This window comes from Dysidea avara, chromosome 5, assembly GCF_963678975.1.
Source record: "Dysidea avara chromosome 5, odDysAvar1.4, whole genome shotgun sequence".
In the NCBI taxonomy this organism is placed as follows: domain Eukaryota; kingdom Metazoa; phylum Porifera; class Demospongiae; order Dictyoceratida; family Dysideidae; genus Dysidea; species Dysidea avara.
Genome location: NC_089276.1, coordinates 11,502,907 through 11,516,747, shown reverse-complemented (window position 1 = coordinate 11,516,747; position 13,841 = coordinate 11,502,907). Strand labels below are relative to the sequence as shown.

The window sequence follows — 13,841 nt, the reverse complement described above, 5'->3', positions numbered from 1 at the left end:
GGTTGTACCCTTACACAGATGTCAGTATACATAGTAGCTAGCACTAAATTTACTAATAAGTAATGTTTCCAAAACAGATTTTCATTGATTACAAATAGCGCATTTTAAATACTTATATAATTTTATTTGCTCTACATTGCACGTTGATTCTGGTGAATTTCGAGATATCATGAAAGCTAAAACAATTACAGCTTCTGGGGGGCTGTACCCCCAGCTGCCAGGGATTCTATAGTATCTGTAGTCCGGTCAGCCCCATAAAATGTAGTTAACAGCTTGGAATTTATATTGCACACAAGTGTTAAATTAGGATTAAACCACACAAATAAATAAGCAAATACAATACAGGATGACATACAGTGATAAGTATATATTTAAAAAAAGGAAAGTTTAACTTATTGAATGCACAACCAAATTTTTTTAAAAATCACTCATGTTGCATTACTGTATTTAATGCATGTTATTGTATCAGTGCATGTAAAAGTTGGCTGCAGCTATAGTCCATGCATAACCAAAATCATTAATGGGTCCTTAATACTATGCATAAAAGTGGTTTGTGTGTTATCAACATAATATAACTGTTAGCTAAATGGCTTAAAGTCCAGTATCTTGGTGTCCAGCTTGTGGCAAGTTTGCCAAGTTCTGTAACTCTTGATAACCTCTTCTTTTCCAACTAAGGTAGAGCTTCCAACAACAATACATAATGCATCCAAGCAGTGGAAGTAAAGACAAAATTGCAATCAGCCAGGCAACAACAGCAGATTTGTTGGAGACAAAAAGGTAGTACTCCATCATCACAATTGCAAGCAAAAGAATATAAACCAATGAGTAGGCAGAATTATCTACATAGCTTTTGAGTGGCATTGACAACATGTGAATAAGTGAAATGAGTACCAAAAACATCAATATTAACAGCAAAGATGTTTCCACATTTTGTGATGTTACAATGATTAAATAAAATAAAACTCGGTAAAGGAAGAAGTGCAGGCCAGCAAAGAATTCTAACTTTGGCTTGTAATCTCCTTGAAAGGAATCCCAGATTGGTTTCAATTTGTGCTTTAGCAAACACTTATCAATACATGCTACAGTGTTTTCACAACAGTCAAAATGGATTGCAGTAGCCATCATGATTGGATGTAAAACTAAAACCACTGTTGGGATTATTATAACTACTATGATTGAGACTATTGCTGCTGATGCATAGAGTATGTATGGGAATTCTTGAAAGTGTCCTATGTCTCCTTGAAAATAAACGACATGTCTATAACTTGTGCCATTCATATAAGTAACTTCTGCTGATCTTAAGATTTTGAAGCTAAATAAAACTATTTTTGCAAAACAAAGTACAAGAAATGTGCATATACCTTGAGCAATAGACTCTCTTGTTAACTTTCTTAACCACCACTCTATTCTTTTTTTCTCACAGCACACTCTGAAAAGAATAAATATTGTAATCAAAAATACTGGGTAGAATGCTGTCAGTAATGTAAATGCTATGATGTCAATTGTTCCAGCATTTGGTATCAGGCAATATCTGAAAACTTCATGATTGAAAAAGTTCAGATTAGTTATACTATACAATGCATGCAGAATGTCAGAATAGTAGAGTGCTCCAGGATAGTTCCCATCAATTGAATGAGTAAATCCAACATGGTTTTGACTACCCAGTATTTGTGAAAAGAATAAAAATGCACTGATGGGTGCTACAGTTATTCTAATATTGAAAGCCATGATGAAACAAAACAGAATGGTCACAGGGGCAATGTAAGAAAGAAAGAATAGTAAAATTCCTAAGTAACGATTTTCGCATTTGTGGCAAGTATATGTTGGCGAGTTTAGTGTCACGCTGTAACCATCAATGCATTGTCCACACAGTAGACCAGTTCTATGTCGATTGCCACACACAAACTGATCAAGGATTGTCATATTGGCATCTCCTGGTAAAAGTGATGATTGAGAGTCATCATCCTGGTAGCAGTATCGGTAAGGACATGGTCCTGTTAATAAGTCCTGGTCTCTCGCTTCTGAGCTATCTGTGTTATAACCAATCCAGTAGAAGGTATTAAAATAAGCTTGAAAAGTGGTCTGTTCACAACCGCGTATTACACGATTAGTATCAGTCGGACTTTTAATGCAATCACATTGTTGCTTTGTATCATCATACTCCCAACCTGGAGGACAGTTTTTCAATACAACATACATCATTGTATTGACCGGGTAGTTAGTCTCTGTTTGTATTTGTAGTTGACAGATTTTGTTAGGTCTTCCTGCTATTTGAATTAATCCACTAGTAAATTGATAGGGTTCCACAACGTATGGCGATGATGTACTGCAGGTAGCAATATATAAAGTCCCATTTACATCACAACCTAGTTCATCTACCAATTCTAAATGTAAGTCAAATACTTTTCCTGGTATAGTACTTATGTTTTGTATGTTAGTAAATCTCGATGGTGATGTGGAAATTGCATCTTCTGTTAAAGTATGATGATAGAATGGCTCTTTATAAAGAAAGGTGTCGTAACTGTTTTCAGCATAAAATTTCCTGCATGGATGCAAACTATAAGAGAAAATTGTTTTTCCATGTTGGCCAGCTGTGTTGTTCACAAATGTGAACTTTGTTTGCCAATGTTGTGGCAAAATGGCCTCCAAGCAATACTTCACAAAGCAAACATGAGATAGGAGATGATCAAATGATGATAAGAACTCTACACATATAGCACCGCCATTGAATACAGCTTCATTATTTTGAAACAGCAATGTGCTATAAGGAAACACCTTAATCCAAGAACCACCAGTCAGTAGAATAGCACCACCATACAGTCCTTTGTTTTCCTGAAAAATTGTCTTAGAGTTATTATAAAATTCCACTGATGCTCCTTCCACTACTAAAGCTGTTTCTCTGTTAGCTTTGAACATAGTAAAGTTCCTAAACTGGATGTCTACCCCAAATGTTGCAACCGTTCCTATTCTACTAGCAATTAAGATGAAGGTTTCAGTTTTTTCATGGACAAAAGAGCAGTTGTCAATAACTGCAGTAAACAAACTACATTGTGCAATTGACTCATAAAATTCTTTACTGATTTGCATGGATGTACCATACCGTGCAGTGTTACTCACAAAAGAACAATTGTAAATATAAAATGAATTAGTAGGCTTATTGAAAGGTTCATGACTGCCATACATATCTAAACCTCCACCCACTCCATTGAGAGCTTGATTCCTTTTAAACAAACAACTCTCTATTTTCACACTAATATTAATGCACTTCCCACCAGACTGGTACATATCATAACCAACCTTGACTCCTCCACCTCCATGATACATCCCAACTGAATTATATTTAAATGAGCAGAATGCAATAAATAAAGTGCTATTTGATGTGTTCTGTCTGTAGCCAACATACAGTCCACCACCCATATTTGCAGTGTTTGAGACAAAATTAGAATGTGTGATTTGTACATTATTATTCTTAGCTTGACCAAAAAACCATATTGAAAGTCCACCTCCAGCACTGAATGACATGCTGGCACCATTAGGAAGGTAGTCAGGGTCTGTGCCATTCAAATCATAAACAGCAACATTATTTCTAAATTCACAATTGTCTATTAAATAATGACAATCAGAGTTGTGCTTATTTTCATTGGAATTGCAGTCAGTTAATCCCGGAGTACACCTTGTAAATTCTATGTAAATTCCACCACCACCACCAATAAAATGTTGTCCTGCATTCATCAGATAAAATGAATTGTTTGTAAATTGAGACCGGGTTATGGTTATGTTGCCATTTGTGTCATACATCAGCAGTCCTACCCCATTACTGTTGGAAACTTCAATATTATTTAAGTTGATGTTTGTACTGTTCTGTATGAACAATGCACTATATAAAAATACAAGCTCACCAGTTTTAACCTGACTTGTGCTAATGTGCTTTGTGCCACAGCCTATAAAGTTCAGGTGTTCAACAACTAAATCTCTCACTCCAATAAATGTCAGGCCAGCATCATGAGGTGGTACACACTGTATGGTGGCAGACATAGATTCATTCGCTGACCCAAATCGTACATTTTTTATGTTTACAGCCATATGAGATGAAGCTAACCCATGCTGTCCTGGCTCAATGGAAATATCAGTGTCTGAATTGCAGTGATTGCAAGTTGTTAACAAATCAAAAGCTTGGCTCAAGTTCTGGCAATAGTATAGTGAATCATTTACTTTGTCACATTCGGTACATTGTTGCTGCTTAGATACAATAATTTTATTTCTGTAAGCACTCCAAGTAATAGGAATCAGAAGATACAAGAAAATCAATGCTCTATTTGTCATGGCTGTTGAAGGATATGCGACAAAGTAAATAAATAATTACAAGTATGTGTGCGTGGACATAAAATGTATACTAACCAGATATTCATGACAGCACAACATACAGTATCATTAATGAAAAGAATAGTATCCCTTCCATGTGTATAGGAAAACAAAGAGCAGCCTAACACAATAATGGACAACAATATTAATCAAGAAAATATGTGACTGAATTTCGGAAAATCACCCATATGGGTGCATTTGATACATAAAATATTTAATGATTAAGTGATAAGATTTGGTATAAATCCACTTGTTAATGATTTTAATTTAATTAACAAGTACACAAAAAAATTGAATTTTCAAATAGAGTAGGGGCCATAGCACACTGATAAAAAGTACTGAAACAAGCTGGAGTAGTGCATGATATTAAATCACAGTAAAACAATAAGAAGTGTTATATCTCTACTGTACTCAAGACATAATAAAAATGCACAGTAGGGATGTAACACTTCTTATTGTTTTACTGTGATTTAATATTGTGCACTACTCCAGCTTGTTTCAGTACAGTGTGCTATGGTCCCTACTCTAGTTGAATATTCCAAATTTTTTGTGTACTTGTTTGTTAACTTTTTTGTAAAAAATTATTATGACTGGTGAACCCACTCATACTGCATCTGAAATGGTGCCGCGCACCCCAGCTATATCAATTATCAACTGAAAAGTGAATTATCCATTACGCTTCGTTGTTGGCTATGTTCAACTCATTACACAGTAGTACGAATCAAGAACTGTTCAAAAAGTGCCTCTGCAATCAAAATAGCCACTATGAAAAATACGGATGATTTCCGGAAGCCATCATGTGCTACTGCCAAATCGGCACTTTTCACTGTCAGCAAAGATGAATGGGATGCAAAGGAGGACACTGGTAAGTCCATGAAGAATGCATTGTACATACTGCAGTATGCCAAAACGCACCTCTCAGGCCGAAGCGACATCGAACAGTGAAAAAATCAAGTGCGTAGCCTTAGCCGTTATCGAGTTATGCTTGTCTAAAGGTATCAATCAGTTACTCAGTCAGTAGAAAATTCCGTTAAATGGATTTAATATTAATTACTTGACTAACCTTTGACGTGTCCAAGGAGGTGCAGCACTGGTCGCTCTTCGCCACCGACCAACTGTTGTTGGTAGTGGTGGTTTTGGTATGTGTACCTGGTCCCGGTTGCTGGGTTTGATTTAAAGAATTTTCTGTCCTAAGATTTCTTTTTGGGATCAATTGCCTACCGGGTCTTATATTTTTATTTTCCAGATGTGCTGATACTTGGGCAGGGAAGGACTTTGGTGCCCAGAGGCATTCTACGCACCAAAAGCCTTCCTTTAAGCCATGATTGGGTTCAAATACTAAAACAACCATCCTAGAGACCAGGTACTATCACATTCCCTCTATCAGAAATGGAGATGCTGCGAATGCAGCTAGAGCTTTTTACAAAAGCTCTGTTTTTTCAGAATGGCGAGACCAGCATTGGCACTGGGCGGCCGAATGCTGATCTGGATTCTGAGAAGTGTGGAAGAGGCAGCATTTGCTAAGAAGCAGTGTGCTACACTCTTCGCAACGAGGGGCTGACACTGACCAGCTGTGGCAGAGCTGCGTGCCAAGACTCCTGTTGGGGGAGGTGGCATTGACTCATGAGGGGGGGGGTCACATGCCAGGCACTCCCATTCTTGTATCACATCTGTTGGGGGAGGTGACATTGACTCATGAGAGTCGCATGCCAGGCGCTCCCTTGCTTGAATTACATCTGTTGGGGGAGGTGACATTGACCCATGGAAGTCACATGCCAGGCACTCCCTGCCTGCAGTGAGCAAAGGAGTGCATCGTGTGTAACAGTAGCTGTAACAACAACAACAAAACAATACAGTATGCAATATTGGCTAATAACTGCAACAGCTTTGGCATGGCAGAGCTGTGGAAGTTCTGGTATTGGTCCGTGATACAGTCTCCTGCCAGGTACTCCCTTGCGTTTGGCATCGCTGCTTGGTAATGGCCCATGATAGTCTCCAGGCTATACTACCACTTAGCATTGGCAGTATAATAGGTTCACCTGCAGGGAACTAATGAGTACATCAATGCACAAGTATGATAGCATCATGTGATAACAATACAACAGAGGCGCAGTACTGGCTAGTTGTATCACCACCAGTGTGCCTGCTCGAAGGAGTGCTACCACTGAAGCGATTAATAGAGGGTGGAGTGCAATGTATATGTATATATATGTGTGTGCTATACCCTGTATGTGGATCGACCACGTACATTTTTATTGGAATTTATTGTTGTAGGCATGATGTTGCTGTGAAAACTGGTATTTGTGCATAAGAGGGATGGGATGGGAGGGTAACACTTGTCTAACAACTAACGCCACGTGCTACTGCGCATGTGCTAGGATTCTTATTAGTGTGTCGTTATTCTTATTAATGTCTTGTGTCTAAGAGTGGATGCTCGAGGCCGCCATCAAGTTCAACATTAACTTTGTTTAAAGGTATTTTAAACTACATTTAATATTAATTACTTGACTAACCTTTGACGTGTCCAGGGAGGTGCAGCACTGGTCGCTCTTCGCCACCGACCAACTGTTGTTGATAGTGGTGGTTTTGGTATGTGTACCTGGTCCCGGTTGCTGGGTTTGATTTAAAGAATTTTCTGTCCTAAGATTTCTTTTTGGGATCAATTGCCTACCGGGTCTTATATTTTTATTTTCCAGATGTGCTGATACTTGGGCAGGGAAGGACTTTGGTGCCCAGAGGCATTCTACGCACCAAAAGCCTTCCTTTAAGCCATAGAAAGGTGAGCACCCCCCACCAGGCACAGGTGGGTGGGGGGGGGGGGGGAGAGAGACCTTTCACCCAAGTATCTAGATTATGTGTTTTGGAGATACCGGCTGTTTGGGAACAGCAGGTGTGTATGCCAACAAATTGTGTAGGTCAACCGTTATAGCGTGAAGTAGCAACAAGACGTGACTGTACAACACTATCAATATGACATATGCAGTACTATTAGACAGTCCTTAGTACATATAAATACACCAATTACATGCTGAGGTTGTCAAAAAGGAGTCAGTGATGACCAGCTGCGATGATCTTGGACATATTTGCTACCTCACTGGGAGGAGGTCTGATATACCTTTTAAATGCGTTGCTTTTCCAGTGGCCAAGAATTTGTATGTGAGAGTCTGGCAGTTTGGCTAGAGACGCAGACGTTGCTGCCCCAATCCGAAGGCTATGTGTGTTATAGCGGCGCTTATCGAGTTTGAGGCTGACCATCAGGGACTGGAGGCCTGCACGAAACATGGCTCCCGTCCAGCCATTTCCTTCTTCAGTGATGAAGAGTGGGCCTGGTTGTTCACTCCTTTTGCCGAGGTATGAAATCTTTGCTTTTATTGGACATACCAAGCTATCTGTGGCACCCATGTGCACCTTGGCACCCTGCCTGAATGGGTCTGTTTTGGATTCTTTGAGGGACAGTTGTCTAACAACTAATGCCACGTGCTACTGCGCATGTGCTAGGATTCTTATTAGTGCGTCGTTATTCTTATTAATGTCTTGTGTCTAAGAGTGGATGCTCGAGGCCGCCATCAAGTTCAACATTAACTTTGTTTAAAGGTATTTTAAACTACATTTTTTTAAAATTCCGTAGCAACTTTCTGAAGGCGTTTTGGGTCAATCTGAAAGCTTGTTTGGGCTTTGTTTTACCTAACCAATACTGCCTTATCATCGTCTGGGAAAATTGAGACTGGTTTTTGGGTGATGTTATTTCGTGGGCCACACCTACTCCTTTGTGGTCCCTACTATACAGTATGATAACAGTACTATCATACTGTATGATTCTCGATTCCTTGAATTAAAAGAAAGTTTTTGAAATATTAAAACTGAGATTTGCACTAAACAGCATCACCCTAAACCTTAAAATTCTGATTATTTCATGCATGAAAATATGATTACTATGATTTTCTAAAATTCGGTCACACATTTCCCTATATAATTTGTGGTTTATAATTGTTTGTTCAAGTCAGTACTTAACAATGTATATTTAATGAATTGCAAAGTAATCACACATGAATTATATACACAAAAAAATGAATGTTTGATTCGTTATATTCCTCGCTTCATTGATTAGTCATACAACAGCAGTTCTTATCGTGCACACTGTCAGTAAAGTAATTTAATGATTAGCACCACAACCTTCCAATGGTGCTATATCAATAGGATGTAGATGTAATCATTACCACAGACACCCCACAAACTAGATAGTCAATCACCACTGCCGGCTTTCCCTTCAACTACTGTATGGAAGAAAACTGCCTGCTGACATACTTAATAAGTAGCATGCTGGGTACCTTTCAACGATGTTTTCATATATACATCACTGAGGCTATGTATCTATTTTGGCTTCCTATTCCTTAGTAATAAGAATTATCACACTGGGACCACCTTGTTTGCACCCATAGTTAACCAGTCACGTGTTTTGGCCACAACACATACTCAATGTATCTTCGTATTTTGCACTGCTTCGTCAGAAACATTAATGATGAATCCTGGCTAAACTGCAGCTGGTACTGATGGGAGGCCTATTCCAATTATATCCTGATATCAACCCTGTTCCTGGTACTACCACAGTATTATTACACTTAATCCACCCATGCAACTGGTAAATACTTAGAGCATGTATGAAGATTCTCATAGATGTGTGCATGCATACACATATGGGGTACATGCGTGTACATTTATATTATGATGTGTGTGCTCTATATAATGTTGCTTGTATACGTGAAGTGCGATGTTTACGCTGGCTTGTTTGTATATGTAGTAGTATAACCCAGGGTTTTGCTTGGGTGGAAAGTCATTTCCCATGCCTTTTTATGGCCTGATACACCCAAGCTATGTCAAAAGTCTGAAAAATCCCCTTTTGCCATTCAAAAGTATTCACCAACCCATCTAATATACATATAACTTCCCAATTTAAGTCCCAGCCTACAATTTTTGTTAGGTTTTCCCACGGCAGACAGAGTCCTTGTACAACTACCAACCCCAACACCATCAGATGACGGTGGTGGATAAACCAATCAGTAACACCTGTGTGGGACAAAGATTGGTGACAAGTATGTTAGAGGTGAGCGAACTACATTAAATGAGGTTTACATGTACATTTAAACGAAGTTAATGTAGGAGCAATTAATTATGCACGTATTGGTTAGAAATGTTAGTGAGCATTAACTGGAATTAGCACATGCGCAGTGTTCAACACGTGTCTCCTAGTGTGAACAGCGTGACTTGTTGGTTGTTAAGGGTGAGCCATCATGCCACAGACAAAGAAGAATCCCTCCCTCCCATCCCACTGGTTTGTACAATGGTTACTCCGTCACCAAATTGGCCCCCAGTTTATGAAATCACGATCGCATACTAGCGTACCTTATATCTGATGTGCTTTTTATATACATGTGGTTGTGTATTTATATGTATAGTTTGTTATTGCAGGAAGCAAGCAAGTTAATTACAATGCCTGAAGAATCGACACCCAGTCACGGCTTTGAGCAATCCAATGTGTGCAGTAAGAAGTGCACAAAAATGTGAGGACTGGTTGGAATTCCTTAGTGTGTTCAGCGAGCAATAACGACAGCTTGTGCATGAGTAACTGTAGACATGTGCATGCAGCTGTAACAGAAATAGGGTCACAAAAAATCGAAGAAAAAAAAAACACGCTATGTATACCTTTAGCTAATTAATTCTATAAGAATTTGTGTATCCATTATTTTGATTCACTGTAGGTTACATAGGAATGTGTACTTTAACCCTATCATCATGTGTAGTTTCTATTCACTGCAGATGTCATGTGAGTCAGAAATATTCACATAAGTGGGTACTAACAGCAAGAGGTGAATTTTGGCAATAGCTTGTTAGTGCTAATGCTACCCAAAGTCACAGAAGCAGTGCTACCAGTATTATGTACCATCTGGCAGGAGCCTGTCAGTGCATGTTAATGCTACTCTCTATGTGCCAGCAAAAGTATCCACTGTCAGAGTATACCCCACCAAAAATAAATAAATCAAATTACTAGTCTTAATGCAGTCTGGCAGGAGCCTGTCAGTGCTAATACTTCCCTTTATGCCTAAACAGTATCCTGTGTCAGAGTTAAGTGTGAATATAGGCACGGCTGAATACAAGTGGCAGGTGTGCGCCTGCCCATGATTCAGCATCTCCATCCTGACTAGTCGGGATGTGATAGTGTGAGGACTCTAATAGGGTTTGCCTCCCTGTATACTAAGTGATGCCTGATACACCCAAGTTATGTCAGAAGTCTGAAAAATCCCCTTTTCCCATTCAAAAGTATTCACCAACTCATCTAATATACATATAACTTCCCAATTTAAGTCCCAGCCTACAATTTTGGTTAGGTTTTCCCACGGCAGACAGAGTCCTTGTACAATTATCAACCCCACCACCATAAGATGACAGTGATGGATAAAGATTGGTGACAAGTATGTTAGAGGTGAGCTAACTACATTAAGAGACATAATTATGCAAGAACAACTTGTTTCCTATAGTTCTAGTGATACTGATGGAGATACCCAAAATTAACATTTGAACATTTCTGCAGCAACTGAATGCTAATTTAATATTTAACTAACACTGAAATGGTAGCACATATGCATGTGACCTGCTGAGCGAAAACCAGCCTTTTTACAATATCATATTTGCTATAAATATTGAATTAAACTATATGCATGCTGTATAAAAAATTACACACATCTTAATCGCTTCAGCACATACTGAAACAAAGCTGAATGAAATCAGTAAAATATACGCCATCAGATTTGCCTGATCATGGAAAGTAAGAAAATCTTTGTCTCATGTTCAGGCAGCATACAGAACATGAATTATGGGTGTTTATGCAGTAGAAATGAAGTTTACCATCATCATTTCATTGTTGAATTTTGTATGCATGGAGACGCACAGGGAAAACACCATAACTTGATTAAACGGCAAAGAGACTAAGCCAAACTCTGTTTCCGTAGAATGTTGCAGTCATGAATTATGATTGATTAAATAAGCGCCTGTAATATATTTCCTGTACATTGTTACTGTACAAATCAAATTTATTCCTGTTCCAACTGTCTAGTGCTATAACTCCAACATAAAAGACTGAAACTTTAGCTGTACATACTCCTTAACAGAGAAGCAATAAAATGGAAAAAGAGGAATATGCAAAATGGCCAATTTTTGCTCAGCTGGTCACATATAATAGCTATTATGCACAGTAAAGACAGATAGGGTCTGCAAACCAAAAAATCGATACCTTCAAAATGACTTACAAACTATAGTCATGTGTAGGAGTAGGTCTAATCAAGAAAACACTAGAGTGGCAGCAAATTTCATCCATCTCTTCTAGTGAAAATGATGCGAAATACCTTGAATTTGATCGATTTTTCACCATCACAATTTTCAATGTTCTTCTTTTGGGCCAAAACTCTCTCTCAAGCCTTGAGAGGTTGTCCACTTGTACTATTGAGTATAGGTAATTTAATATAAATAATTAATATTTGGTGATAGCGTCACGCACATCGCCGATCGGCGAAAAAAAGATGTTTCGTGATCTGGAGCACAGCAGACTTGCAGGAAATACTGCAACATTTACTGCAGTGCTCACCTCCAAGTCATGTACCTGTGTGCAGAATATGGTGTGGATTGAAATTTGTTGACCATCTGGCTGAGACCAGCCTCGCCCAATTTAACAAAAAATTCCTCCATGATCCAACAAATACTGCAGTCTCGTGCAAATTAACACCTTTAGGTGTGCTGAAGTATGGAAATGATTGCTCAGAGCAAGTATAAACTTACAGCAATGGCTTGATTACTGACAGTAAAATTTACAGTTAGCCGATAATGCAATTTATTGTGCAAAACTTAAACTCTTGCATGAAAGTTTTACGGCACTCAGCATAATATTGTTGACTTGATATGATTATAAATCACTGTGAGCACAGTAAGATGATCATTTCTATAGCAAGGATGGAATCCAGAGGTCTTGAGTGCATGGCCAGATCTATATACAAGTCATGCAGCAGAGTTATAATCATGCACACCTTTTTGATAGCTATATAATTATCTGATCATCTATTTTCATGTGATACTCAAATGCAGTGGTATGCAAGGTCAGATGGTATGCTTCCCAGACAAGTTTTCCCCAGACAAGTTTTTACATGCCTTGAAATTACATCTGCATGGAAAACTATCATACAAAGCCATGATATTTCTTGGTACCTAATTTTGTAATAAAGTACCAATTGCAACTTATTCAGTCTCATTCATGTATAGTATAGCTATTATCATATCCTGTGCAAGACATTAAAAACATAGCATTACTTCCATGACACAAAATCTCAAAAAATGAAGTTTAGTTATTTGTGATTTGGAAGAAATTTTGATTTTAATTGTTACAATGAGATACCAATCGGATGATTTACTGGAACTTAAAAATTGACATAGTTAATAATGGATTAGATCAAACATTTAATAAGAGCAGTAGTCACATGTCACTGAATTTAGAGTAATTATCACAATGACTTTGTTGTATTAAGATCTTTTCACAAATTCAAATAGTTGAAAATTTGTCCTGCACTGGGTCCTGATTTCGAAGTTTTTGGGGTAGAATTTTAGTAGTTTGCAAAATTACATGGAATCTATAAGAGTGGCTCACACAGATAGGATATACAAAATGTATCCATACATTAAACTGTTGGCTTGAAGATTGCTTTCAGACGTATATCTCAACTTTTGATTTTATTTTACTTATCCTCACAGTACAGTAGTTGGCATAGCCACTCTTTCCTACCATCATCAATGGATTTGGAGTAAACCCTTGGTTTCTGCTTTTGATAGCTACTATAATTATTGCTAATACTACCCACGTGCATAAGTGGGCACAGCATATACATACCAAATAGTACATTGTATATCAAAATTAAAATGCAGATGCTATGTCTAGACTATACCTTTCAACCCTGTTGAGTATGAAGAAGATATTTTTCAGAAAAAGGCACAATGATTTTACTATAGCATGCATTAAATTATATAGGTCAATTTACACCAATGCAACATATTATAGCTATAATATGTATAACTTGAAGGAAACTCTCCAATAGAACAGTCAGATATTCTAATAGAACAGTCAGAAATTGAATGTCACTGAAATTGATCAACAATCACAAAAATGTTTATTAAACTACATTCAGAGTAGTTGTCAAGTATATTCCACAATATTTTTTGCAAAATTATATATTAGCTACGAGAGGCTTGGTTTTGTGCACTAAATTGCGTTTCACATGCTGTAATTGATTAAGGTGTTTGTAATCTAGCCTTCACTGGAAGTTTGTATTGTGCTGAGTAATTATTTCCATAATTTAACACACTTAAAGGTGCTTATGTGCATGAGACTGCAGTATTTGTTGGATCGCGGAGGAATTTTTGCTAAATCTAGTGAGGCTGGTCTC

The 13,841-nt window shown here is 37.9% G+C and overlaps 1 protein-coding gene across 1 annotated transcript in view; it reads right to left on the bottom strand.

The window, feature by feature from the left end:
• Positions 1-292: 292 nt before the first annotated feature.
• LOC136256621 (uncharacterized) overlaps positions 293-13,841 on the bottom strand; it is a 36,322-nt gene continuing 22,773 nt past the window's right edge. Inside the window, exon 2 of the mRNA XM_066049598.1 lies at positions 293-4,325. Coding sequence (XP_065905670.1) covers positions 592-4,323 — 3,732 coding nt within the window. The 5' untranslated portion in view covers positions 4,324-4,325 and the 3' untranslated portion in view covers positions 293-591. The remainder of the gene's footprint in view (positions 4,326-13,841) is intronic.